Consider the following 27,488-nt stretch of genomic DNA (forward strand, 5'->3'; position numbering starts at 1 on the left):
GCCCACATCGATTTAAGGACTTCAGCGTACTTTGCCTTATTAGTTTTTTCCAACAAGGCCTCGCCTCTGTCCTTAGCTTTCTTTGTGGGTTGAAATGAGCTTTGCCCTACTGACCAGCTGCCAGGGATTTTCTATCCATTGTGCCGATGGCACAGGCCGACTGGTACCCTCTTGCGGCCCGGCGACTTGCGCCTGGTTGGTGCCTTTCGCCTTTTTGGGTCAATAAGTCACCTTCTCGGGTCCTATGCATCCTGATCTGCTCCGACCAGACGACGTTCGGCTTTTATGGTCGCAAGTCGTATGACTTTGCTCAGAGCGCCTTCGCCGGATTGCTGCCTGAGCCGTTTCGGGTTAGGCGCAGTCTTTTCTACATTGGCCATCAGGGCGAAATCAATCGCCTCTTGGGCCATGGTCACTCCTTCAAGGAAGGAGAAGGCATCAGTTTGAGCACCTTTGTCGGCCTTCTTTCTTCCCACCACCCGCCTGATAAACGCCTGATAAATCGCCTGTCTTGCGACTCGAACAGCCTGGCGGAGCATCCGAAGGTTCTGTCTCAGTTCCTTACTGATGTTCTGGCCTTGTGTTCGCGAACTCGATTATATCAACGAGTTGCTCGGCGACTACCCGCATCCCGGGTAGTGGCCCGCCGAGCGTGCTGATAGGGCTATACCCCGTCATTGCTGGGGACACTACGGAGCTGCTAGTTGCAGCCTCCGTCACTCCGCTCTCCGCCTCCATGGGAGGAGACCTCTCCAAACCCCCCTCTTGGAAAAGGGGTTTACCACCTCCATGCCTAACGCATCGTCAAAAGAATTATTTTTAGCTTCACTCATTTTAATTGGGTCCCCCTTGTGGCTACCGACGAATCATACTGGAGTAGTCGTCTTTAATGATCCCATGGTTATCTTTGCATGCCTTACATGTGACATCAAATACGACCTTGTGTTTACTGGGTCCTGTCTAGTCGGAGGGCCTTCGTGTTAGGTCTGTTTTGTGTCCCACAACAGTTACGGAGCAGATGCACAATGATTAAGATTTGGCTGTATTACCTGCACGGCCTTCTTATTTCAAAACCGCAAGGACAAGTAGGTTCATAACATGGTTACGGGCTTACTTCGTTTTGGTACAGATAATACACTTAGTTGAGTTATCGCAGGCCTGCTCCTTGTGTCTTTCCTCAACGCATTGATGACAAAGGTTACCACTTGGACTTGTGGTAAGGCTCGAAGCAACAAAACAACTTTCGGCCGAGGGTATCTAGAATATGCTTACTGGACATATAGACCAACCGATCATCGCACCTTCTATGAGTATGCAACTTACAACACGGCAAGCTTTGTTTAAGAAACGTAAAACAGATTCCGTGCCGATAGTTCGAACGAGCCAGACGTGTGTGCTGTGTCTCATCGCGGATTGTGTTCGGTAGTGAAAAGGCTATTGTGTTGTGCTCCTACCTACGGATCCAAGGCGATCACTGTCGGCGAGTGAAGTAGCTGCTTCTGGCGACGCCAGTGAAGCAGGCTATTGTTACTGCTGCTACCTACAGCAGCAGGGGCAGATAAGTGGCAAAACTTTTTATTGTTCTCCCTTCTGTTTGATACAGAGTGGGACTGCTTAGAATTAATCAAATTAGTTTTTTTTTAAGTTTTTTTCCTAATTTGCTATTAGTTTTAAGTTAGTATAAGCAAAATTATCCTTCCACCTTGCGGGGTGAGAATGGAGGCGGAGACTGGAGAAGGCAGTGTGCCTGCTAAAGATGGAGGGCGCACTCGATTGTACCATGCGGCTTCGTCTGGGCCTTGGGTTGTTTACTTTCGGCAGAAAGTAAAAAGCCTAGATTTTCTCGGCATTAAACGAGATTTGACGCGTCGTTTTCCGAAGCTTGATTTTAGCCAGATCAACAGGAACAAACTACGCATCACCGCACCTACATACCAGGTGGCGAATGAAATTGCTGGCGACAGGGCGTACAATGTTGAATATATGGTTTATGTCCCCTCGCGGGAGGTCGAAATTGAAGGTGTGATCAACGCAGCGAGCCTGACTTGCAAGGATGTACTTGCGGGAAAAGGCCGCCTAAAGAATGCAATGGAGTCTACCGTGGATATTCTGGACTGCAAGGAATTGCATTCAGCAGCCACGGTAGATGGAAAGAAGGTATATTCCAAGTCAGGTTCGCTTCGGGTGACGTTCGCCGGTTCGATGCTCCCAAAATATGTTGATATTGAAAACATGCTATTTCCGGTGCGTCTTTTGTGCCAAGGGTATTTAATTGTACCAATTGCAAACAACTTGGTCACACTGCCGAGTTTTGTGACAACAAACCACGTTGTGGCAAATGTTCTGAAAGGCATCGGGAGGAGTCCTGCCAGCAACAGGCAACAAAATGTGCTTATTGTGGTTTGAATCCTCCCCATGGTTTGCAGGAATGCCCGGTGTACAAAAAGCGCACCCAAAAGTGAAGCGCTCGTTGGTACAGCGCTCCAAGCAGTCGTATGCGGAAATGGTTAAGTCGCAAGACACATCCGCCACAGCCACTGCATCGACTGCTATTTCAGCCACCGTTCGTGTAAGTGATTATTATGATTCCATATCCATTGATGAATTGGACTCTGACGCAGCCGATATGGATGATCCTGCGGAGGTACACGTGCCCGAAAAGAGGAAGCAACCGTCTTCCCCGGGATCGCGCCGCAAGAGAACAAAAATCATCCATAAAAGCTTGGCAAAATCTGAAGGTAATGGGGGATTATTTAAAATCCCGAAGCAATCTGTTCCTACTGCTTCTTTTGATCCTAGTTGCAGTAAGACATTCCCGCCATTGCCAAAATCCGATGTTTCGAAAAAACATCCGGCTAGGAGAATCAACGAAAGAAAAAAAGTAATTCGCACTTCTAGTAAAAGTATTCCGTCCAAGCGAGGATTGATCTCCTTTAAGGACCTTGTGGACCGTTTTTTGAACTTGTTCAATATTCCGAATTCATTGAGGCCAATCATTGACCTCTTTATTCCAACAGTTGAAAGTTATCTGAAGCAATTGACTGTTTCATGGCCCCTTCTTGCAGAAATTGTATCTTTCGATGGATAATACGGCCAATACCGAAGATACAATCACTGTACTGCAGTGGAACTGTCATAGTCTGAAAAATAAATTAGACGTGTTCAAGTTTTTGATTCGCAATTCCGATTGCGATGTATTTGCACTCTGTGAAACATGGCTTTCTTCTGAAGATGAAATCAACTTCCACGATTTTAATATTATTCGCCATGATCGGAATGATCATTATGGTGGCGTTCTTTTGGGGATCAAGAAATGCTACTCCTTCTACAGAATTCCCATTCCGACTGTTCCCGGCTTAGAAATCGTCGCATGCCAAGTAAATGTGAAGAATAAAGATCTTTGCATAGCTTCAGTGTACATTCCTCCAAATGCCTCTATTAATCGTCGACATTTTTGGAGCGCAGTCTCCCTCCTATCATCTCCAGTATTGATATTGGGTGATATGAACGCACATGGTATTGGATGGGGCGAAACGTATGACGATTATAGAGCGCCTATTTTCTATGATTTGTGTGACGATTTCAATTTGAATATTTTGAACACTGGTGAAGTAACTCGAATAGGACCAAATGGTCAACAAAGCCGTATTGATCTATCTTTATGTTCAAATTCACTATCATTAGATTGCACGTGGCAGGTAATTCAAGATCCCCATGGTAGTGACCATATGCTGATAGTCACCACAATTAAGAGTGGCTATCAACAATCTGAGCCAGTTAATGTTCCTTTCGATCTCACGAAGAACATTGACTTGCAAAAATTTGCATCGGCGGGAAAATTGGTATTGACTCAACTGATACTCTTCCACCTTTGGATGAATATCGATTCCTTACTGAGTTGATTCAAAAAAGCGCACTAGAAGCTCAGAAACGACGCGTTCCAAGTACATCTGTCATAAGAAGACCAGCCACTCCTGGATGGGATGATGAATGTACTAAGTTGTATTCTGAGAAATCTGATGTCTTCAAGGCCTTTCGTAAACACGGAAGGTCAGAGCTTTTTGAAGAGTATTTGAGGCTCGAAAGAAAACTCAAAAATCTTCTCAAGGCAAAAAAACGTAGCTACTGGCGACGATTTGTCGAGGGACTATCACGAGAAACCTCAATGACAACACTTTGGAAAACGGCTCGCAACATGCGGAACCGCATTTCCACCAATGAGAGTGAAGAATACTCCAATCGATGGATATTCAACTTCGCAAAAAGGTCTGCCCAGATTCCGTACCAGCAGAACCGCTATTTCGAGAATCAGTCACTGATCCCGGTTCTTTGGGTAGACCATTCACAATGCTGGAACTTTCTATGTCTCTTCTTTCATCGAATAACTCTGCTCCGGGATGCGATAACATCAAATTCAATCTTCTTAAAAACCTCCCAGATATCGCAGAAAGACGATTACTTGACCTGTACAACTGTTTCATGGAGTACAACATTGTGCCACCTGAATGGCGACAGGTCAAAGTAATAGCTATTCAAAAGCCTGGGAAACCAGCGTCTAATCACAATTCATACCGACCGATTGCCATGCTATCATGCATGAGAAAGTTATTAGAGAAAATGATCCTTTCAAGAGTCGACCATTGGGTCGAAGAAAATGCATTGCTTTCAAATACTCAGTTTGGTTTTCGAAAAGGTAAAGGAACAAACGATTGTCTAGCGTTGCTATCTTCAGATATTCAGCTGGCCTTTGCGCACAAGGAGCAATTGGCTTCAGTATTCTTGGATATTAAGGGCGCTTTTGATTCAGTTTCCATAGAAGTACTGTCAGACAATCTGCACAGTAGTGGATTACCCGTTATTTTGAACAATTTCTTGTATAATTTGTTGTCAGAAAAACAAATGAACTTCACACTCGGCACTCTGACAACTTCCAGAAATAGCTACATGGGCCTTCCCCAAGGATCATGTTTAAGTCCCTTGCTTTATAATTTCTATGTTAAAGATATTGACAATTGTTTGGAAGGACAATGCACGCTCAGACAACTTGCAGATGATGCCGTGGTCTCTCTAAGAGGTCCATGTGCAGCTGTCTTGCAAGGACCATTGCAAAGTACCCTGGATAATCTGACTGTTTGGGCCAGACATCTAGGGATCGAGTTTTCACCGCAAAAAACTCAGTTGGTTGTGTTTACTAGGAAGCGGTACCCAGCTCAACTGAAACTAAAACTGTTGAATGATGACATCAACCAATCTTTATCTTCTAAATACCTTGGGGTCGTGTTTGATTCTAAATGTACTTGGAAACTCCATTTTGAGTATTTGATACAAAAATGCCGGAAAAGGATCCATTTTCTACGTTCTATCTCCGGAACCTGGTGGGGACGGAAGACCTCATCAAACTCTATAGAACGACTATTCTCTCTGTTTTAGAGTATGGCTCTTTCTGCTTCCTCTCAGCAGCTGATTGCCACCTGATCAAATTGGAACGAATTCAGTATCGTTGTTTGCGTATTGCCCTTGGCTGCATGCATTCAACGCATAACATGAGCCTGGAGGTGCTTGCTGGAGTCACTCCTTTAAAGCACCGTTACTGGGAGCTCTCACTTAGAATACTCGTCAAATGTGGAACAAGTAACACACTTGTTCTAGATAACTTCGATAATATGCTTGAACTAACTTGTCGTTCAAGATTCCTTAGAGTTTATCTCAACTACATTTCTTCAGATCTTTGTCTTCCGTGTTATAATCCACCTCGAGTTCACTTCACCAACGACAGTTCCTCAATTGAATACGATCTGTCCATGAAACATGCTATTCAAGGAATACCAGATCATCTTCGAAATATTTCTATTCCTCCCTTTTTCAGAAAAATATGAACACATCAATTGCAACAACAGATATTTCACTGATGGTTCTCGCATTAACGGATCCACTGGCTTCGGTGTTTTCAATGTAACTTCAACCACCTTCCGAAAACTTCAGGAACCGTGTTCGGTTTATGTTGCTGAGCTGGCAGCAATTAACTTCGCTTTGGGGATAATTTCCAATCAGCCCGTAGACCATTATTTCATCTTCTCGGATAGTCTTAGTTCTATCGAGGCACTCCGGTCGATGAAACCTGTTAAGCACGCATCTTACTTTCTTACAAACATAAGAGAGCAGATGCGTGTTTTGGTCGAAAGATCATTCAAGATTACCTTTGTTTGGGTCCCATCTCACTGCTCAATCTACGGCAATGAGAAGGCAGACTCGCTGGCAAAGGTGGGCGCACAGGAAGGTGAGGTTTATGATAGACAATACTCGAGCAACGAGTTTTTCCCATTAGTCCGTCAGAGTACTCTTCAAAGTTGGCAAAGAAATTGGACACACAACGAACTTGGACGGTGGCTATTTTCCATAGTTCCAAAAGTTTCTGGGCGAGCGTGGTTCAGAGGTGAGGACTTAAGTCGAGGCTTCATTCGCACGATGTCGAGGCTTATGTCCAATCACTATTCACTAAACGCACATCTGTACAGAATAAACCTTGTCGATAGCAACTTATGTAGGTGCGGAGCCGGTTATGATGACATCGATCACGTAGTTTGGTCCTGCTCGGAAAATGACGCCTCCAGAGAGCAATTATTGGATACCCTTGTGGCCCGAGGTAAACAACCCTTCAGGGAAGTTCGCGGTGTTTTGGGAGATCGTGATGTTGTCTATATGCAGGCCATTTATAGTTTTCTTTGTGCTTCTGACATATTTTGTTTTTTTTTCTTTCTTTAAAGTTTTTTTTTGTTCTGTCTCTGCCTTTTTGTTCCATAGAGCTCCATAGCTCTTGCCATCCGGAAGATGCTCCCAGTCGAACCATTCCTCGAGCACGACGACACGCCACATCGTCACTGACGCCAAATGCCCGGATGAGAAGCTGAAATTTCCTGATCCCAAATCCTAAGCCCCGTCCATCCTTAAACATTGTAAACTAACCTCGAGTCACCACGAGTACGCTGGCTTCTACCCCCCTCTTACTAACCGTATAATAAAATGATATTGATTGTATATATCACAAAGAACAATGGCTCCGTAAAGTGTTATACACGCCTGAGCCTACCAAATAAACGAAATTGGAAAAAAAGAAACGTAAAACTCGTGCTAAAATGTCATACATTTGCAGCTCGTTGCATGAATAACTAGACACGATGTCACAGATATTATTAAAAATTATCTGGCATCCATGGGGTAATCACTTTCTATTAAAAAAAAATCCATTCGACTTACTTAAATGGGCATTAACATCACCCGATTGCATAACCCGGAACTTGGTCCAGCTATCGGAAAAATATTGTGCCCATTAGAGTTGTTAACCTTTAGGGAAAGCCACCGCGCCATCTCGATGCATAAATTAATGAACCACTTTCCATAGAATCCAATTCTTAACCTGCAAAGCGAAATCGCACGATTATTTGCATGCATATTGCCATACAACAGAAAATTTTATATATACTTCACCGATAATCAACGAACTTTATTATGTTAATGATCTGGACGGGAATCAGGATAGCTTCGCATGAAATGATGAATATTCATCGAATAATCGAAAATTTATTACCTCAATTTGCAGCATACTTAATTTTCAACATCTGCAAGGCGGTCGTTTTTTATAGTTTCCATGAAGATTAGCATCACATCCTTGAGAATAGAAGACTTCTATTTCTAAGTTTCTATTAAATATTTTTCTTCCATCGGCCGATCCCAAGAATAGCATCATGACCATGAAAGCTAATAAAGAGGAACCTGCTATTTGATAATGAACCGCGCCCAAAAGTCTGCATGCTGCGGCCGATTCTTGAATGATCAAAACGGCGCGGCGTTACTCACCCTTTCTCCTACCCGAAGATCATCTTCCACCGGATCGCTTTTTCACGCACTATCATTCTCAAGCCCGCTATAATCTCGCGGTCCGCAGTCATGGTCAACGAAGTGGCCAACAAAAGGTAGGTGCACGCGCGTATAGCAACAGACTCCTTTCCTCCCTACTTTTTCCATCAGTTTTCTCACATTCGCGCGACTCGCGCTCACACTTTCCGATCCCATTCAGCAGCGTCGCGGCTTATCATTCATTGAGTTAAGAAAGCGCGTGCGCGTCCGCGCGGTTGTAAAACATCGCACTCTCCCTCTCGTTTGCGAGAGCGAGAGTCGTCGCAAACGCACGTGCTTCGATGTTTTTTGTTCGCGCGGGCGCGCGCTTATTCACTGCATAGGCCAAACTAGAAATGCCGGTCCGGTTGATGCGGCGTTGCGTACGGATGGTTTGCGCTCGATCGTTGATGATGCCAATCAAGCCTGAGCGTTTGTTTCCAACCGAATCTCTCCAGGCTGATGTGCGTCTACTCTCTCACTTAAACCGTCGGAATCCAAACCATCGAAGATGTCCTCTTCAGCATCTGGATCTCGCAGAACAATGCAGGGCAACAATACGGCACCGAAGGAGCTCTGGTGGCAGCGCCGAGCGAGATGCCGCGAGACGGGGTTATACAATGATTCGGTAGGCTCCGGCGTGAGTTCATATGTCCGCGGTATAAAATCCGTTGACAGCGTGCGACCCGCTATCAGTGTGACTAGATTCGTGAGACGCGCAGCACACACGCGGCAATGAAGGTTGGTGGAACTGGGTGTCCTGGATTGGGACAGTCGGGGAATCAAGGATTAGTAGCAGCAGCAGCAGTAGCAGACAGAAGACTCGAGATTGGATAACTTTTGGTGTTGGGAAATTTGTGTAACCCACGGTTGATTACGTGATCGGAACCCCGAGTTACAACCCGAACAAAGGCGTCATTCGAAGAGACATAAAAGTGATTGATGGCTTGGGTGATTCGAACATAATTCGTGTGACTAATTGCAAAGTGATTATGGACAATACATAAAAGAAAAACTGTCGAACTATGATCAATGGGGAGAAGTGTTAACGATTTATTTACGATCCCGGCGAAGGAACTTTAATGCATGTGATGGCAAATTGAAAATGACCCATAATCATAATCATGGACGACAAATCGAAGTAGCAGAAGTGATGAAAATTAGGGGGACAGGACTACTGCGCGATCGGCAATCGCGGCTTGTGATTACAATCCAGCGCGTGATGGTGATGGATGCGGAACAAATCCAAGTTGGCCCCGAAGAAAAACCTATTCTGCGAAAGGAACATTTGCTGCACACACAATTAAAGTGCGGCCTCAGCTTGATCGATTCGTGATCATCGTACGCGGAAACGGTCGCCGGCGCGTGAGGGGTGAACTCGGTGGTGAAGGCGAATTACAGCCTATGCAAAATTGGATCCACAATCCTTGGCGGTTGTTGGATCCGTGCTTGCTGTAATGGAGGAAGTGTGTGGTTTGTGATGATGGTTAAGTGCACCCGCCGCGAACGGACTTATTAACGAACGGACTTGAGGAGAATTTCGCAGCAGATGTGAAATGAGTGCACCACCATCCACCATCCCATGGGGGATAAAACAAACGAAGCGGAAATGAATAAAATATTGTTATTAGTGATCGTACGGATTGGAAATTGGAACGAACGCACTTCAGTGAAATGTGGGAGGAAATATGTAGCGTACATATCATGGGTTTCTATCAATAGTGATCTATGATTTTGATTGATAATTGGCTTCGGGATCGTGTTGCATTGATTACGAAACTTTATAATGGTGTCTGATTACTGCTCGTGCGAACAAACATATCAATGGATTTTTTTGTGAAGTATTCCAAAATGTGATACATTTTCGATGTCGGAAATTATCTTAACATTGTTATTGGATACCGAAATTATGTTAACATTGTTATCATGTTTGTCGATCCATCTAGAAGTCTAGTCTAAAACAAGAAATGACCTCCGTCTTGGACCATAGGTCGTACAGACTAAACACTCAGGCGGGAATCGAACCCACACTCCATAGCACATGCGTCTAGACGATTGACGTTGCTAACTGCACGGCCACGAAGCTCACAGAACTCGTTCAAAAATTTACTTTTTGGAGTTTTCCAAGAAGTTTGTTTAGAAGTCAAAACACTAAATCAGCTAAAGAAATAAGTGTATCGACCGATTTATAAAATTTCATTTGAAATATTTTCTTGGAGGGATTTCCCCACAAATTCATCCAAAGGATCCTCAAACATTTTTCTATGGATTCTCCAATAAATTCAAACAGATGTACGTTTTGAAGTTTCTTCTTCCGAATTTTCTATCAAAGCTCATCCAAGAAATCCTATTTTCTTCAACAGTAATTCTTCTCTTCGCACATTCTCTGCTCAATTTTACTAGTTCTGGTTAATTAAGAAGAAGCAACCTTTGGTTGATTAGCACCTGGGAAGGGCGAGCAGATTAAAAACCGTAAAAATGCTCCATGTTGTGTGTCCTTCATTAATCCGTTTTAAATATTTGGTCATGTTGAAAAACTATAAAAACTGTGTAAATATTGTTGCGAATATAGCGAAAGTACACCCAGTCCCCAGGGGTACTATATTCTAGGTTGAGCCAAGTGACAAAGTTTTAGAATCGTCTTTCAATGTAAAAATTGACACAAATGGCAGATCTTCTTTTCTTTCTATCTTTTCTAACTTCTTCTTCTTCTCTTATATATAAAAATGAAATGGTCTGTGTTCGTATCCGCATAACTCGAAAACGGCTGAATGGATTTTCTTCATTTCTTCAGCAGATATGTTCGTTACCGTTTCCGACGGGTTTATATGATATTTCCTCATGCGAAAATTACACTTAAGGTTGTGCAAATAGTAAAAAACTAAAATTAGGATTCATATGGAAATTTCACATGGGCATTTTCGCCTACTACGCAGGACAACGTCTGCCGGGTAGACTAGTTCTATATATAAAAATAAGTTGCATTTCCTTTGAGGCAATATAACTCACGAACGGGTTGTCCGATTTGTACGGTTTTCGCACTAATCGATTCGTCTTGCGATCCACTGTGTTTATGTAGTAGAAGCATAAGTACTAGAATGCTAGTGGCGCTGTAGTCAATTAAATTATTTTGACAAATTATGCTTCAACAAGCTCTAATTGGCCATAATTCATGAATCATGTTGTAGTGCATGTTTGGTTTCATCACCAATATCGGTTTGACACTTGTAGTACCGGTACTTTGGCTGCCAGGTCGAAGTAACCTTTATGTTGGACACGCGAACAGTAGCGACATTAGCAATCTTATACTTTTGAATCAACTGTTTATGTATACAAAAAGTTGGTGCACTCGACGGGAAAAGTTGGCAAATTGTCATAAAACACCGTTTTCATGAGTTCAGAAGAAAGCCAATCTAGTAATCGATCTAGAGTGCGACGCGCCACTCGAACAAACGATTGACAGTTAGATAAAAAAAACACGAGCGAGATTGGGCAGGTTTGACTAGTTTTAATATAATTTTGAATAAGAACCTTATAGAAACTGTATAAAATCTTGGCATATCAATTTCAATGCTACCATTGTATTGAAATTTTACAATTTTGTAATATTTAAATACAGTATCTGTATAAATAATTACCCACGAAGATCTAATCCCGACCTCCAATTGAGAGGTAGTGCCACCATTCAATACAATCAAGGCTAATTATGTTTTTTAAGCAGTGGCTATTCTCAGTATGTTCCAAAAAAAAACTCGGGGGTAGTGTTGCTTCATGAAGATGAATATTTTATGCTTTGCCTAGAATAGAACTATTGACACTTTCGTGCCTGACCCCCAATTTCATAGAAAACTAAATACACAGGATTTTTTACACGTTTTTTCCGCTCGTAGTTTTGATCATGTGACTTCAATTTGCCGCCAAAGCATTTGCAACATGTTCCAAAAACGGAGAAGAGCCAGCCTAGGGCTGAAAGTCTCCCTAATAAAAAAATGTTTCAAAAAATACTAAATAATTCGCAGAAAAATAACATGGTAATTAATATGCCTCAAACATTCAGGATAAGTGCCAAATTGACAAAATGTAAATCGTATTCAAAATGATAGCTCTCAGCAATCTGGTTTCGGAATTTGGTTCTGTTTTCTGCAATCGATCTCAAAGCCCATATACTTTTGGGACATTGATCATAGTTTTGAAAATGGCCAAGATTCCGGATATTGTGACGGGGCTTCTGGACAACCTCCCATTCCGAAAAAAAAAACACTTTCTGATCGAGCCGTAAACATGAATGGCGACGTGTCATTGCGAAGATCGTGTCACGTGCGAAGATCATTGTAATGCAATTTCTCCCAGGGCCAGGGCCAGCTTTCCATGGTGTTCCAAAATGTAAACAAATTGATCAAATACGACGGAAACATTCCTTCGAACTTGTTTTGTTCACTAATTACATAAGCATTTTTCTTGGTTTTTCGGACCCCCCTCTTCCCCTTGTAAGATTTTTTCCATTCAAATTATTTTTTATTTATATGAAGAGTAAGAAAGTGGCAGTCCCCCTCCCCCCATATGTGTTTATGTGATTAGTGAACGACCCCCAAGCCGAGTTTAAGAACTGATCAGAAAGTGCTCACTTCTTCCAGGGTGTCCTGGAATGTGACCAGATAGACCGAATGCCTTCAGAATGTTAGCAGTTCTGTGAACTTTTTCATTTCATTTATTTAGTCTACATCTAAACAGATAACACTGAATCAACAATTTGACGCCACAATATACGGTTCGAGGCCGCATCTCTCCATCCTCGGATACGCCCCACGCTCGCCAAGTCGTTCTGCACCTGGTCTGCCCATCTCGCTCGCTGCGCTCCACGCCGTCTCGTACCTGCCGGATCGGAAGCGAACACCATCTTTGCAGGGTTGCTGTCCGGCATTCTTGCAACATGTCCTGCCCATCGTACCCTTCCGGCTTTAGCTACCTTCTGGATACTGGGTTCGTCGTAGAGATACTTCGAACGAACTGGAGTGTACGCCCGAAATCTTCACACAGTTTTGCACACCATCCACCGTTGCTTTGATCAGTCTGGTAAGCTTTCCAGGGAAGCTGTTCTCGTCCATAATTTTCCATAGCTCTACGCGGTATATACTGTCGTATGCCGCCTTGAAATCAACGAACAGATGGTGCATTGGGACCTGGTATTCACGGCATTTTTGAAGGATTTGCCGTACAGTAAAGATCTGGTCCGTTAACGAGCGACCGTCAACGAAGCCGGCTTGATAACTTCCCACGAACTCATTCACTAATGGTGACAGACGACGGAAGATGATCTGGGATATCACTTTGTAGGCGGCATTAAGGATGGTGATCGCTCGAAAGTTCTCACACTCCAGTTTGCCGCCTTTCTTGTAGATGGGGCTGCGTCCTTCTCCTCCAGAATCTGTCTGCACTCTTCGTCGAACCAATCGTTCCGTCGACTTCGACCCATATACCCGACGTTGTTCTCCGCTGCGTCGTTAACCCTTTATAAGGCAGTGGCAACTATATTGCCACCAACAAATAATATGTTTTTCTATTTATTAACAAGAGCTCTACTTATTATTTCACATGTAGTGACTTTATTTGCTTCCTAGTAACACCCCAGATGAATTTGAGCCATAAAAAAATTGAAATGTCAATTTGAGAACAGTTTTTTTACGAACAGATAGTAAGTTTCGAGTGGAAGGAGGATTTTCAGTTATAATTCGTTAAAAAAACGACAAAGATATATTTTTTCCCGTTGGTATCAATTATTTTGAATCTTCTGTGTTAGATTACTACGTGATTAGCGTGAAAAAAGCTTTGCCTTTCTGTATATTTGGTTTTTGGATTTTTGACGAAATTGTGTTTTTTCCCAAGGGTCCTTGGGAGAAAAAACGCGATTTTTTTTTTTTTCACTTATGCGTTTTCTGACTAGGACTCTTCACCAAAAAATGTAACGTACCTTTATTTGACTGATTCTACGTAAAACCAAATTTTTAAAAATCTTTTTATATTTTTGTTGTTGCCTGTTTTCCCGCTTGCCGGGCAGTGGCAACTATATTGCCACCAATGTTGTCCCGCTTCGCGGGCAGTGGCAACTATATTGCCACCAATGTTTTACCGCTTGGCGGGCAGTGGCAACTATATTGCCACCAATTTTTCAATGTTTCTGAACTGTTTAATGTATAACAAACATACATTTGAGTTTAATACCATGTCAACATTGTGTCCTATTGTTGTTTTTGTTAATTCATTGTTTAGATTCGTCTGCCTTATAAAGGGTTAATGGCTGCTTTGACTGTATTCCAGCAGTCCTCAAGAGGGGCCCCATCGAGCTCACCCTCTTCCGGCAACGCTGCATCGAGATGCTGCGCGTATGCAGTGGCGACATCAGGTTGCTTCAGTCGCTCTAGGTCGTACCGCGGCGGTCGTCGGTACCGAACATTGTTGATGACGGATAGTTTTGTTCGCAGTTTAACCATCACCAGATAGTAGTCAGAGTCGATGTTAGCGCCACGATATGTCCTGACGTCGATAATGTCGGAGAAGTGCCGTCCATCAATCAGAACGTGGTCGATTTGTGATTCTGTCTGCAGTGGTGATCTCCAGGTGTACCGATACGGGAGGCTGTGTTGGAAGTAGGTGCTACGAATGGCCGTATTCTTGGAGGCGGCGAAATCAATTAGTCGTGGGCCGTTTTCGTTCGTCAGCCGGTGAGCGCTGAACTTTTCAATAGTCGGTCTAAACTCCTCCTCTTGGCCAACCTGAGCGTTCAAATCTCCAATGATGATTTTGACGCCGTGGCTTGGGCAGCTGTCGTACTCACGTTCCAGCTGCGCGTAGAATGCGTCCTTATCATCATCAGTGGTTCCGGAGTGTGGGCTATGGACGTTGATTATGCTGAAGTTGAAGAACCGGCCTTTGATCCTCAACCTGCACATTCTTTCATTGATCGGCCACCACCCGATCACGCGCCTTTGCATATCGCCCATCACTATGAAAGCTGTTCCCAGCTCATGTGTGTTGCCGCAGCTCTGGTAGATGGTATGATTACCTCTAAACGTTCGCACCATTGATCCCTTCCAACAAACCTCCTGCAGCGCTACGATGCCGAATCCACGGTCCTTGAGCACTTCGGCGAGTATGCGTGTGCTCCCGATGGAGTTGAGAGATTTGCAGTTCCACGAACCGAGTTTCCAATCGCTAGTCCCTTTTCGTCGCAGTGGTCTTCGCCGATGGTTCCGGTTCGTACTCTCTTGTTGATTGTTCGTTGCGTGAGTTTTTTTTTTGGTTGGCTTGCAGGGCCTGACACCAAAACCCCCTAAATTTCCGGAGGACCATTCCTCCTTATTTCCGGTGGACCATGGTGCACAGTTTCACTTAGAGTCCCTCGCTGGCACTCGGACGATGATCAGCCGCCCCTAACATGGAGAACAGACGCTGTTGTGAGCCGATCCTGACATGGAGAACAGACGCTCAATAAGATTTGCACCTCCGGAGAGGAGCAAACCCCCCCTTCCCTGTCAGCATACGACCATAGTTCCCACCGGGGTTGGTTACCCTAAGGTTGCTCGTATCCCGGCCAGCACCGCGGGGAGGTAGGGATAGGAGTTGCTCGGTAAGGTGTTAAGTATTTAGCCTGTACGACCTCTAGTCGGAGACGGTGGTATAGTCTTTTTATATTGGTAAGCACTTCCTCTAAGCTATGTCTCATTTGGAGAATTAAATTGAAATTAAACTTAAAAGTGACATTTTAATAATAATCGAATAACTCTGCTGGTAGAGTAAGATTACTTTTGGCTTATGATCAGGTGATTTTTTAATTTTCAAACTGTCACTTTTAATTTTAATTCTCCAAATGAGACAGACCCTATGCGCCCAATAATGTGGGATAACTATCCTAACTCACAGACATAACAGCTAGATCATTTTCCTGAAAAAAAAAAACATCATAGCTCAGTTACAATGCCACCATATCGTGTGCATGTTGCACGAAATCAGGTTTAGTACAACAATGTCGTTGGTATGAAATGTCAAACACAAAGGTATACGATGCGCGCGCCCCTAGATGTGGAACTCGCAATCAACTGAACTTTAATATGAATATGAAATGGAAGCAAAATGAGATATTGGACACGATTGATATAAGAAATAAACAATGAAACGACAATATCAATATTTCGCACTGAAATATCATGACGCTATCAGGTTATGATATGTGTAGCAAGTGAAATATCTCGAGCTATTAGATTGTTCTCTTCCATAGTAGGGACACGGCAGGTATTTCCGTCCATCGTCATAGGGTCTAAATCCAATGAAAGTAACGTCCATTTGCCATAATTTCACTATAGCTGAACGTTTCTCCTGAGCTTACGATTTGGTACGGATGAGTTTAGCAAAAAAGTGTCTCTTCTATTGGTTTTTGAGACTATGACGAAAAGACGAAAATACTTGCCTTAACCCTATATATTGATATTAAAATGTTATTTATTTCCGTGCAAATTTTTGACATTGTTGCCTGTTATTTTATCTCTTATATCAATCAAGTTCAAATCATGTGTTGTTATTCAGTTCATGGCCTCTGCCCGGGATGATGTAGAACTTCCTAAAGCTGCTCACTGCCATGTTTGAGAAATTCTGCCGGGGCCTGGTCCTTCACCGCAGCATTATTGTGTTTCTGCTCCTGCTCCTGCTAATGGGCTGCGAAATGGTGAGTTGACATCCGGGAAGGGGCGCCTAACATAGCTCTGGTCCTCACAAGTTCCAATACTCACGCTTCCACGGGTCTTCCGATGACAATTGACCGCCAGCTAAGGGTTGCGTACTTAGCTGGTAGTGCAGCCTGGGCACTGTTGTCCTTCTGACATCAGCTAGAGTGAGAGGGTGCGTCCTGTGGGGTCTGCCTAGGATGTGGTGGGGTTCGACAGTGGGCTCTGTTGAACTTCTATTAAAAGCTGCATGTGTCCCCAAGCAGGCCCTATCAAAGCGACCGTGTGCCGCTCAAAGCGCACTAGCCTAGTCCTGGTGTTGGGTAGGACTTTAAACAAATTTGACCCGACTGATCGAGCGTCTGTCCACCAAGGAGGTGCGGCTCCAACAGCGTCTGTTCTGGCATCCAGCGGCTGAGTATGAAATGCTATTCCCCGGAAGCTATACCTAAGATGGCAGCCCCATCCCGGTGGATAGGGAACCTTGGGCCAACAACCTACTGTTCCCGAAACATCAATTTGTTCGAGAATCCGATAATGAAAGAATACGGACTGATTTTACGGCGACGACTCTTAGCGCGAAACAACGGACACGAATAGGAACATGGAACGTTTTAACCCTAGCCCAGCAGGGTAAATTGGCACAACTTGCCAATGAGGCACGCCGCATGAAGCTTGAGATCCTGGGACTGAGTGAAGTCCGTTGGCCAAACTTTGGAGAACACAGAACGCCGTCGGGACAAGTTCTGCTATACTCTGGTTTACGAGGTGAACACGCTCCCCGGCAACGCGGAGTTGGCTTCCTACTAAGCGCTCAGGCACACTCTGCGCTTATGAAGTGGGAACCTATAAGTGAAAGGATAATCGTTGCCAGATTTAGAACACGGGTCCGAAACCTTACTATAATCCAATGTTATGCGCCAACCGATGCTGCCGATCTGCAAGACAAAGAGAACTTTTACAGTCAACTCAATGCCGTCGTAGATAGAATTCCGAAGGGTGATATCAAGATCTATTTGGGCGACTTCAATGCGAAGATCGGATCCGACAACTCGAACCATGAGCGCATTATGGGACGCCATGGTCTCGGAGAAATGAGCGAAAACGGAGAGCTGTTCGCAGAATTTTGTGGTAATAACGACATGGTGATCGGGGGATCGCTCTTCCCTCATCGGACCGGTTCACAAGGTCACGTGGGTCTCCCGTGACGGCTTTACAGAAAATCAAATCGACCACATCTGCATCAGCCGAAAATGGAAACGGAGCCTTCTTGATGTACGGAATAAACGTAGTGCCGATATCGCGTCTGATCATCACCTCCTCATCGGCGAAATACGCCTGCGCATTGCGCGGATTCGTCGGCAGGAGGAAAGAGTTGGACGACGATTCAACACACTCCGACTGGAAGATGCCACGGTGAAACGGTCCTTCGTTTACTTCGAACTGGAGACGCGTGCTGCAGATATTCCGGAAGGTGGCAGCGTGGAAGACCAATGGACCGCCATCAAGAATGCCTTCATCGCCACCAGCGAGAACAATCTGGGCGAACTACGCACCCAGAGAAAACAATGGATCACCGATGAGACCTGGAGGAAGATAGAGGAGCGAAGAGAAGCCAAAGCCGCGATAGAGCGATCAAAACCAGAGGAGCCAAAGTTCTAGCCCGCCAACGATACGCGGCTCTTGAGAAGGAAGTAAAACGCTCATGTCGACGGGACAAGCGAGCGTGGGCAGACTCTCTGGCCGACGAAGGAGAGAGAGCCGCCGCAACCGGGGACATTCGCCTCCTCTACGATATCTCACGACGCTTAAGCGGGCGAAGATGAATGCAACGATGCCTGTGAAAGACGCGAATGATCAGTTATTGACCGACCCAACTGACCAGCTGAAACGCTGGTTCGAGCACTTCGAACAACTTTTTCAAGTGCCAGCCAGGCCATCACCACCTCGGCATGATCTGCCTAGGATCCGACGTATAACACGCGTCAATACCGAAGCTCCATCACTGCTAGAGATTCAAACAGCCATCCAAAGCATGAAATCGAATAAAGCCCCAGGGGTCGACCGCATATCAGCCGAGATGCTCAAAGCTGACCCCATGACATCCGCTCAACTACTGCATCGTTTATTTCATAATATCTGGGACACCGCAACTTTCCCGGTCGACTGGATGCAAGGTATCTTAGTAAAGGTGCCCAAAAGGGTGACCTGACTGTATGCGATAACTGGCGAGGCATTATGTTGCTGTGTACCGTTCTAAAAGTTCTGTGCAAAATTATCCTAGCCCGGATTCAGGAGAAGATCGATGCGACTCTCCGGCGGCAGCAAGCCGGATTCCGTGCCGGAAGATCCTGTGTGGACCATATTGTCACGCTCCGCATCATTCTGGAGCAGGTCAACGAATTCCAAGAGTCCCTTTACTTGGTATTTATTGCCTACGATAAGCTTTCGACCGTCTCAATCACGAGAATATGTGGATCGCCCTGAGACGCAAGGGGTTCCTGAGAAAATCATCGGCCTCATCGAAGCACAGTAAGAGGCCTTTTCGTGTAGAGTGCTGCACAATGGGGTCCTGTCCGACCCTATCCGGGTCGTAGCTGGTGTGAGGCAAGGATGTATCCTATCACCGTTACTGTTCCTCATCGTAATCGATGAGATTCTGGTAGGTGCGATTGACCGTGAACCAAACCGCGGGCTGTTATGGCAGCCTATAACCATGGAGCACCTAAACGACTTCGAATTGGCGGATGACGTTGCACTCCTCGCACAACGGCGCTCTGACATGCAGAGTAAGCTCAACGACCTTGCCGAGCACTCCTCCTCGGCAGGTTTAGTCATCAACGTCAACAAAACCAAATCGTTGGATGTAAACACGGTGACTCCTTCCAGTTTCACAGTAGCCGGGCAACCAGTGGAGAATGTTGAAAGCTTCCAATATCTTGGTAGCCAAATGGCGTCGGACGGCGGTACCAAGATCGACATAGGCGCACGGATCAAGAAAGCAAGGGCTGCCTTTGCGAGTTTAAGAAATATCTGGAAAAACAGGCAGATAAGTGAACGCACCAAAATACGAATTTTCAACTCTAACGTGAAATCTGTGCTGTTATACGCTAGCGAAACATGGTGTGTATCAGTGGAGAACACTCAACGGCTGCAGGTGTTCAGCAACAGATGCCTGCGGTATATAATTCGGGCCTGGTGGCTGCACAACTGGATCTCACACAACGAGCTCCATCGTCGTTGTTACCAGAGGCCGATAGCAACAGAAATTCGGGATCGGAAATGGGGCTGGGTCGGCCACACTCTACGTAGGGGCGGAAACGGAATCTGTAAACAAGCATTAGACTGGAACTCAGCGGGACATCGCAGCAGAGGCAGACCCAGAGGATCATGGCGGGCAACCCTCAGGATGGAGATCTTTCAAGTCGGCCCTTTGCACCACCGGAGGTGTACAGGATCCGTAAGTAAGTAAGAAGCTCCTGCTAATGGCTTTTCTAACCTCATGTAGTGTAGACGGCTCCACAGCTTGTCCGTCGTCGCTAATGTTTAATCCATTCCCTGATGCACCGTCACTTCCACTGATCCACTTTGCTTACACCTGGCAGTCACAATTTGCTCGACTGTTGCATCGTCTATTTCACAATATCGTAATAATTTGCCAATAATCGCGAAAAATCGACTGGTTAGCTTGTATCAAAATTAAATTAGATATACGGACGAAACGGAAACCCTGGTAGCATTTTGAACTCAACTTATTTATTCTAGTTTTATTACAATTAGGGTTACTGCTCCTGGATTTCATCTCATAGCTCCGATATTGGTCCCACGAAAAACAAAGCAATGAAAAGGTATTTGGTTTGTTTATTATTTTTGTGATTTTTTTCAGCAGTGAGCACGCATGTTAGCAAAAAGAAGCGACGAAATTGGTGCCGTATTTCTTAGTTTCGCGATGAGATGAATATATGTTCAGTGAGATGGAAAATGGAACAGTTCCCCTATTACATATCACATTATTACAGTAATCTCAACTTATTTATTCTAGTTTTATTACAGTAATTTTTGGGGATTTATTGTAGTTCTGATCTAATTCTATAGTTCATAGTTTTACAGAGCCTAAAATATTTATCTTCATGAAGAAACTTTGGTCCGAATTTTGACAAACATCGCATGATTATTCAAAACATAGAATGACATAGTCAGACGACTACTCTAAAAAATTATTTATTCGCTACCAAAAGCGCCTCGCGGATAAAAATCGGATGTGATAAACTACTTTACTCATTTAAAACGTATTCAGATTTCAGATAATTTATCAATTTGTAGAATGTGCATAAATATTCAATGACTAATATTCAACCGAATATTGACAGTCCAGGTTTCTCCTGTAGCCGACCATGAATGTGTCTGGGAGTGAGCTGACTAGTGTAAAAAGGTGGACTTCACCAAAAAATTTCGATTATTTTACACTCTGTTTTAACAATTACTCCAATCCTGGTCCATCATATATTAATTATTGCCTATTGGTATTTTTTTAAATAAAACTAAAACAACACTACCTGGCGCAATTCATGTGGCATAGATATGCCAGCCTGAGATAATATCCTCAAAATGTTTTCCCGTGAATCTTTGCCAGCGACTCTAAGACACCGTTTATTTCACTACTATTAAGTACAAAACTCAAGCATGTTCGTCCGGTTTCTATCAGACGGTACTGACGGTACAGCATGGCTGGCAATGTGGTGCATCTATTCACCAAGAAGAATGCAGAAGACTTTTATGTACTGCACAGATAACGAAGACAAACAAAAACAGCAATGGACCCAAAGTGCGCCTTGGGGAACTCCGGATCCGTTCGAAAAAGAACGTAAGGGAGCGTCCATAAATTACGTTACGCTTAGAGAGGGAGAGGGGGTTACCCGAAGTGTGACAATCCATACAAAAATTTTAGAGGCTTCATACAAAAAGTGTGACATAGGGGGGAGGGGGGTTGAAAATGGCCAATTTTTGCGTTACGTAATGGATGGATCTTCCCAAATGAAGGATTTTTATGTTGACGGTTACTTGAACAGTTAGAACAGTTTTGGACTTATCCGCAATTCAACTGTCGTTTCCAGCAGAGATGCGATACGAGTCGGAGAGCAAAGCAACATCAGTACTATTCTCATGAAGCGACTGTTATAGCAGCAGTTGCGCTGCTTTGCAGTGGTTGGTGTTTGCTGTCTTCGCCAGGGATGCAGATAAAGCACCTTGGTGCCACCTGGCAGGTGTGAGCTTTGTGATATTTTCTTCCACACCTCCGGCAACAACGACCAGGACCCTTACAGTCGTATATGACTTATAATCATACTCGTAGCACCTCTAACAGATCCGACGATGTTGATTAATGCCCAAAGGTATCTGTCAGAGGTTCTGTGGCAAGTTTAGTTCACACGTGTCCTTTCCTTAAGGTCACTCCTGACGGAATCCAAGTTTCAAAGTGCTCACGTTTTCGGGGGCACACCACTCGATACGGAAGCAACGCACAAATGTCATTTTTATTTTTTCACGCATGCTGCGACGCACCAAAACTAAATCAACAAAAATGACAGTTGTGGGTTGCTTCCGTATCGAGTGGTGTGCCCCCGAAAACGCGAGCACTTTGAAACTTGGATTCTGTCAGAAGTGACCTTAACCGAATTGCGGTATCCTGGTTTTCAACGCCACACCGATCTCTCAGTGGGACCACCAGGACCACCATGAATTACTTCAACTGGGCATATGGTTTTCTCTAAACCATCAACCAGCAGCTCCTCTGTCAATTTCTCATACGCGAAACTTTTCCGCGCAGTGTCCTACTTCAGAACGAGGATCATTTCACTTATCCGCATTTTACGAATGCAGTTGATATCCTTACCTAGGTCAGAGAACTTTTCTCTGCCTCTCATGGCCTTCACTACATCGGCGTATCTCTTACTATTTGTCATGACGAAAATTGCCTCGCCTCTGTCCGTTCTGCCGCGTCCATTAGAAGGAGCACTCTTGTATCTACTGGCACTACTACTTAACCGAGCTTCTTGTAGCCTCCCTTTGTTATATTTTCGTCTTTCTAGAGTTCACGAGCCTCTTCCAAGACTGGCTTTCCTCTCGGCTTACTTCCCAGTTACCTTCCTTTTCGAAGGCACTGGTTCTCGTTGTTCCTTAGAGTCGACAATCTGCTCGATTTTCTTTCTTAATCAGCAGCCTAGCTTTTTAAGGCCGACGAGGTTCAGCAGTCTGGCTTTCCGCTAGATCTCTTTCCTTCATAAGAAGGCGAATATTTCCTTAATAAGAAGGCGAATTTTCGTCTCATAAGTTGCACGAGAAGTCAGGATCACCACGCCAGAGCTCTGCATATAATGCAGTAAGGGTCACTCACTGTGCGGGTGCTCAGGTACCTCAAAGAATCCGTAAGCGGCCCGCCATTTCATTCCTCAGACCATGAATCCTCTTGGCACAAGTCCCTTGACACCGTAAGATTAGGGTCCTTGAGAATAATGGACAAGTTAAAGCAGTCGTCGACGACGATGAAGTTCTTAAGGGGTCGACACTGTGCAGTTGCCCCAAACTCAACACAGACGATGACGATGAATAGGCGATGACCTCGAGTGAAAGTACATAATGTAATTATAGAACGTGCATACTTCGTTAATAAATACTTCGTTTCTAGATACCATCTAGTCATAGGCGAAATGGCAGAACGAAATTGATTCCCATTCCATCTTCAGTCCTAGAACAGCTGTATTTATCCTTTTGAAGATACATACTAAATATCGTCGCGATTGTTACCGCAAAATGCAAAAAAAAGCTATATCTTTAAAAGTATTATTAACACCAATACCGTCCACGCTCATTACCAAAACTAAGCTTGGGATTCCCAATAACCGATGATTCCAGTTTACAGAAACATTTCTTTCAATGTTGAACATTCTTTCTCGCCATACTTTAAAAACCACATTACACATTTTCAGTGACGTAATTTAATTACCTACCAATCAAACCCAGACCTAAAATTAGCCCCAGTTCGTTCCACCAATAATGCGGACGACAAACAAAACAAACCAGATCAAACATTGGCCGGTGCAATCTTCAAACTTCAATCGAGAAAAAGGCCCCGCCGAAACCAATCGTTTGTCGCATCATTTCTTTTCATCGTGCCACCACAAGCGCCTGCCTCTCTTTATTTTCCTTTCGGCGCCGTAAATTGGTTGATCGACGGATTGTTATGCCATTCGGCCAGCCAGCAGCAGGTCGATCACCCTCGTAGTAGGCCACTGTATCACGGCAGGGTTGCTGCCGAAGAAAACCCCATGATTGAGGGTAATGATAGGACTGTTTCGGAGCAATTGGTCTAACGAAGCGCAGAGTTAATTGGGAGATGATGTTTTGAGGCCCGAACGTTTTGTGCAATGAAGACAATGTGTTTACTGCACTTAGATCGCCACGTGTGGTATGCTAAAAACCGACCCAGATCGAAGATCTATTGATGAATAAAAATAGCAATTTTAAATATTAGGCAAGCTTTTGATCGTACGAAGATGGACACTAATCAGAGCGAAGAACTACTACTGCTGCAACGCTACACCATCATCGTCATCATCATTATCCTCTTGCTTGATCGTCTAATATATTTAATTTCATTCACAGGTTTTCATAGTACTTTTCGCCCTTGTGGCATGCTCCTCGGCCACATTTGATACGCTCTTCAGTAAAAAGGGTGGCGGTGGCGGCGGTCTCGGTGGACTCTTCGATATCCAAGGACTCCTGGGACAGCTGCTAGGCAAAGGTGGTAATGGCCCACGACCCGTGTACGGACCTCCACCACGGCCCGTGTATGGACCTCCACCACGACCTGTGTACGGACCTCCGCCGCGACCCGTGTACGGACCACCACCCCGGCCAGTGTATGGACCGCCGCCAGTAGCCCCACCTCGACCAGTTTACGGACCGCCTGTTTCGATCCCAGCTCCAGGTTAGTCGGTGCTCAGTGCAGTGCATGGATCCGAACTCGACCAATTCATTTCAAACTAAATCCTCACAAAATGTTAACCCATTTTCTGTTCTCCTAACAGCATTTAGTGTTCCTCCATCTGATCGTTTCCCAGGTAATAATCATTCACGCTCGTTGCTAGTTTCAGATTAGTAAATTTCTCAAATTCATTAACGTTTAAATTGTTGTCCATATTTTCGTTTAACTCATGATCATTCCTACGCTAACATCGTAGTTCTTCCTCCGCTACCGGTTAAAGGACCAAGATCGCCACCACGCCCAGGTAGGTTTTCATGACAATCATTGCATGAATTCATTGTAAACTAGGAAGAGTTTTGATAACTATTTGTTGTATGTCGATGTGCTAATCATAAATTCCGTTGTAGTGTATGGACCTCCACCAGTGTTCCATGAACCCGCTCCGGCTCCATCTCCAGGTGAATTTTGTTTCGAACCTAATATTATATTTGTGTTTTGTTTCTGACATTTAATCATTTTATGTTTTAATTTCTAGTATACGGTCCTCCAATTAGTTTCCCATCAGCTCCTTCGAGCTGTAAGTAGCAATGTAGTATCATAAGAGACTAAGTCGCAAATGAAAACATTTTGCTTTATTTGTAAACTCCTCGCCAAATTCAACAGTACCGAGCAATGTACTACCGCAATTCGGTAAAACTTTGCATAACTTCGAGTAATTTTTAAAAGGGCGGACATCCACGTAGGAAAGAATTGCTAGCGTGTTTGCAACTTAGCTTCTTAGTACTAATAAACCTATGTCAATATGATCAACTTCTTTTCGAAATCATCACTTTTTTCACCTTCCCCTACGCTTCAGCTTATGGACCTCCTAGCTACTCCCCACCGGCACCAGTGTTCCAGCCGGCCCCTGCCCCAGTTTATCAACCTATTCCAGTATACGCGCCTGCTCCTGCTCCAGCCCCAGCTCCAGTCTTCAACCAGCCGGCCCCAGTTTACGGCCCACCTGAGCCGGTCTTCCAACCGCAGCCCGAACCCGTTTTCCAACAGCCACCCCAACCCGTTTTCCAACAGCCACCTCCACCAGTGTACTCGCCACCCCAGCCAGCGCCTTCCCCATCATATGGACCTCCCCCACAACAAGACGTGATCACTGTCGTACAGCCCCCACGCAACGATTATCTACCTCCGGAGCAGATTCAGCAGCTCCCGCTCCAGGACACCAGCGTCAGCTTCCAAGGCGTGAGCTCGAGTGCAGTCGCATCCGGTAGCGTAACCGGAGGAGGCAACTCCGCTTACCCCTACTGAAATGGACAGGTTTCCGATCGTTGATTCTGAATCCTACCCCCTGAAGAACAATAGACGAAGCGGGTGGGACTTCTTCGTTCTCTTTCATTTTTAGAGAGAGAACGTGAGCGGATTCCAGTGGCGCACTTATACATACAAAAAAACGTAACAAAAACACACTTAGCTAGGATTGTGCAATACCAAAAAAATGGTTAGTTTGCGAAACATTTTACTTTAAGTTGCCGAGGACCGTTCTAACTAAACAATCGTCATTATTTCAACTTGACAGCATTTCAATCAAGTTGAAAAGATTTCTGTCGGATTTTTAAGTTTAAAAAATCTTCTACTAGTCACTTATTGGAATGTCAAAACAGTAAGGTAGAAAATTACAGACGAATCAATCATAGCAACCTAGCAACCAAAATTAGCATCAAGTTAGAGAACACATCCAGTAGAAAAGAGTACACTGTATTTTAGCTGATATTCGTTCAAGAATGAAGAATACGCAAATCTCCTGATTTCACAACCATTGACAACCCAAGAAAGGCTTAAATAAGTTTTAAACAAATTCAATTAGCTTTAAACGAAAAAAAAACGTAAACTGAAACGCCCCGGAGCGAGGATTCCCGTGTCAGAGGAGCATCCGCGATGCGAAAACAAAAAAAATCTCGTATAATCTACGAAACACCGAATTTGCTCAATTTGCGTGTATTAGAAAAATGGCCCCCTTACCATCAACAATGGTGCGGGGGAACAGTTTCGCCAGCAAAACAAATAGCTCACATCTAGGCTAGAGTAGAACAACAAGAAAACAAAATATTCACCCATTTTACTGCTATAAATTAATTTATGTAATTGTAAATTAATGTTAGGATGCGCATCGCTAATCGTCGAACTGTCTTTTAAGTTTGTTTTGTACCGTCTTGTTTAGCGTATTAGATGCAGTAGGCGTGGCGTCTCCACAGCAGCAGCAGCAGCAGCAGCAGCAACGAACCAACCCGAGAGAGCCAGAAGAGGAAATTGGACATTCTCTTCCGGTTTGATCGAGTAGAAATTTATACTTTTTTGAATGCCATATTTAAGATTGAAAGAATGATTTGGGAAAGTATTTTGGAGTGCTTTGCCGAAAAGCAAGCTTTGAGTGCACAGAACTTGTGTAATGTACAGAACAACGGGAATGGAAAAATCTGAGTTGTTTTTAATAAAATAAATGAAAAATGAAAGTAAACAACAGATTCAGTAGAAAATTCTGTAAACGAAAGAAAGCCACAATCAAGGATTTTTTTTTCTTCCTTTATATACATATGTAAATTTTTTAAACGGCCGGATCGGAAGCAATTGTTTATTTTTTTTTTTCAATAAATTCAAGTTTATTTTTCAGTTTTGTTCTCATCCTAATATTTGTGCGGCCTAATTCCACACTGTGTGCTGTCTTACCGCGCGTGCAACTCCGTTCGTGCCCGACGAGGAAAGAGGGAAAGTCATGGCCTGCTATTCACTAGTCATTGTTGGCAACCGAACCGTTATACGGATGATATTTGCATATCTGTCATCAATGCACGATGGAAGTGGATTGCCCAATTTCTAATATATCTCACCCTCACATTATTAAC

General features: G+C 44.2%; 1 protein-coding gene across 4 annotated transcripts; it reads left to right on the forward strand.

The window, feature by feature from the left end:
• The first annotated feature begins 8,498 nt into the window (after positions 1–8,498).
• Positions 8,499–27,110, forward strand: LOC134207888 (uncharacterized). Of its 4 annotated transcripts, XM_062683899.1 has the most exons (7): positions 8,499–8,634; positions 24,270–24,594; positions 24,695–24,727; positions 24,848–24,895; positions 24,999–25,049; positions 25,127–25,168; positions 25,448–27,110. In XM_062683899.1, the coding sequence occupies exons 1-7, from the start codon at positions 8,629–8,631 to the stop codon at positions 25,894–25,896; spliced, it is 954 nt and encodes a 317-aa protein (XP_062539883.1). In that variant the 5' UTR covers positions 8,499–8,628; the 3' UTR covers positions 25,897–27,110. The 4 variants fall into 4 exon arrangements, with proteins under 4 accessions (XP_062539883.1, XP_062539884.1, XP_062539886.1 ...); XM_062683900.1 differs by lacking the exons at positions 24,695–24,727; positions 24,848–24,895; XM_062683902.1 differs by lacking the exons at positions 24,695–24,727; positions 24,848–24,895; positions 24,999–25,049.
• The last annotated feature ends 378 nt before the right edge of the window (positions 27,111–27,488 follow it).

The sequence above is a fragment of the Armigeres subalbatus genome, chromosome 1 (genome assembly GCF_024139115.2).
Source record: "Armigeres subalbatus isolate Guangzhou_Male chromosome 1, GZ_Asu_2, whole genome shotgun sequence".
NCBI classification, from domain to species: Eukaryota; Metazoa; Arthropoda; class Insecta; order Diptera; family Culicidae; genus Armigeres; species Armigeres subalbatus.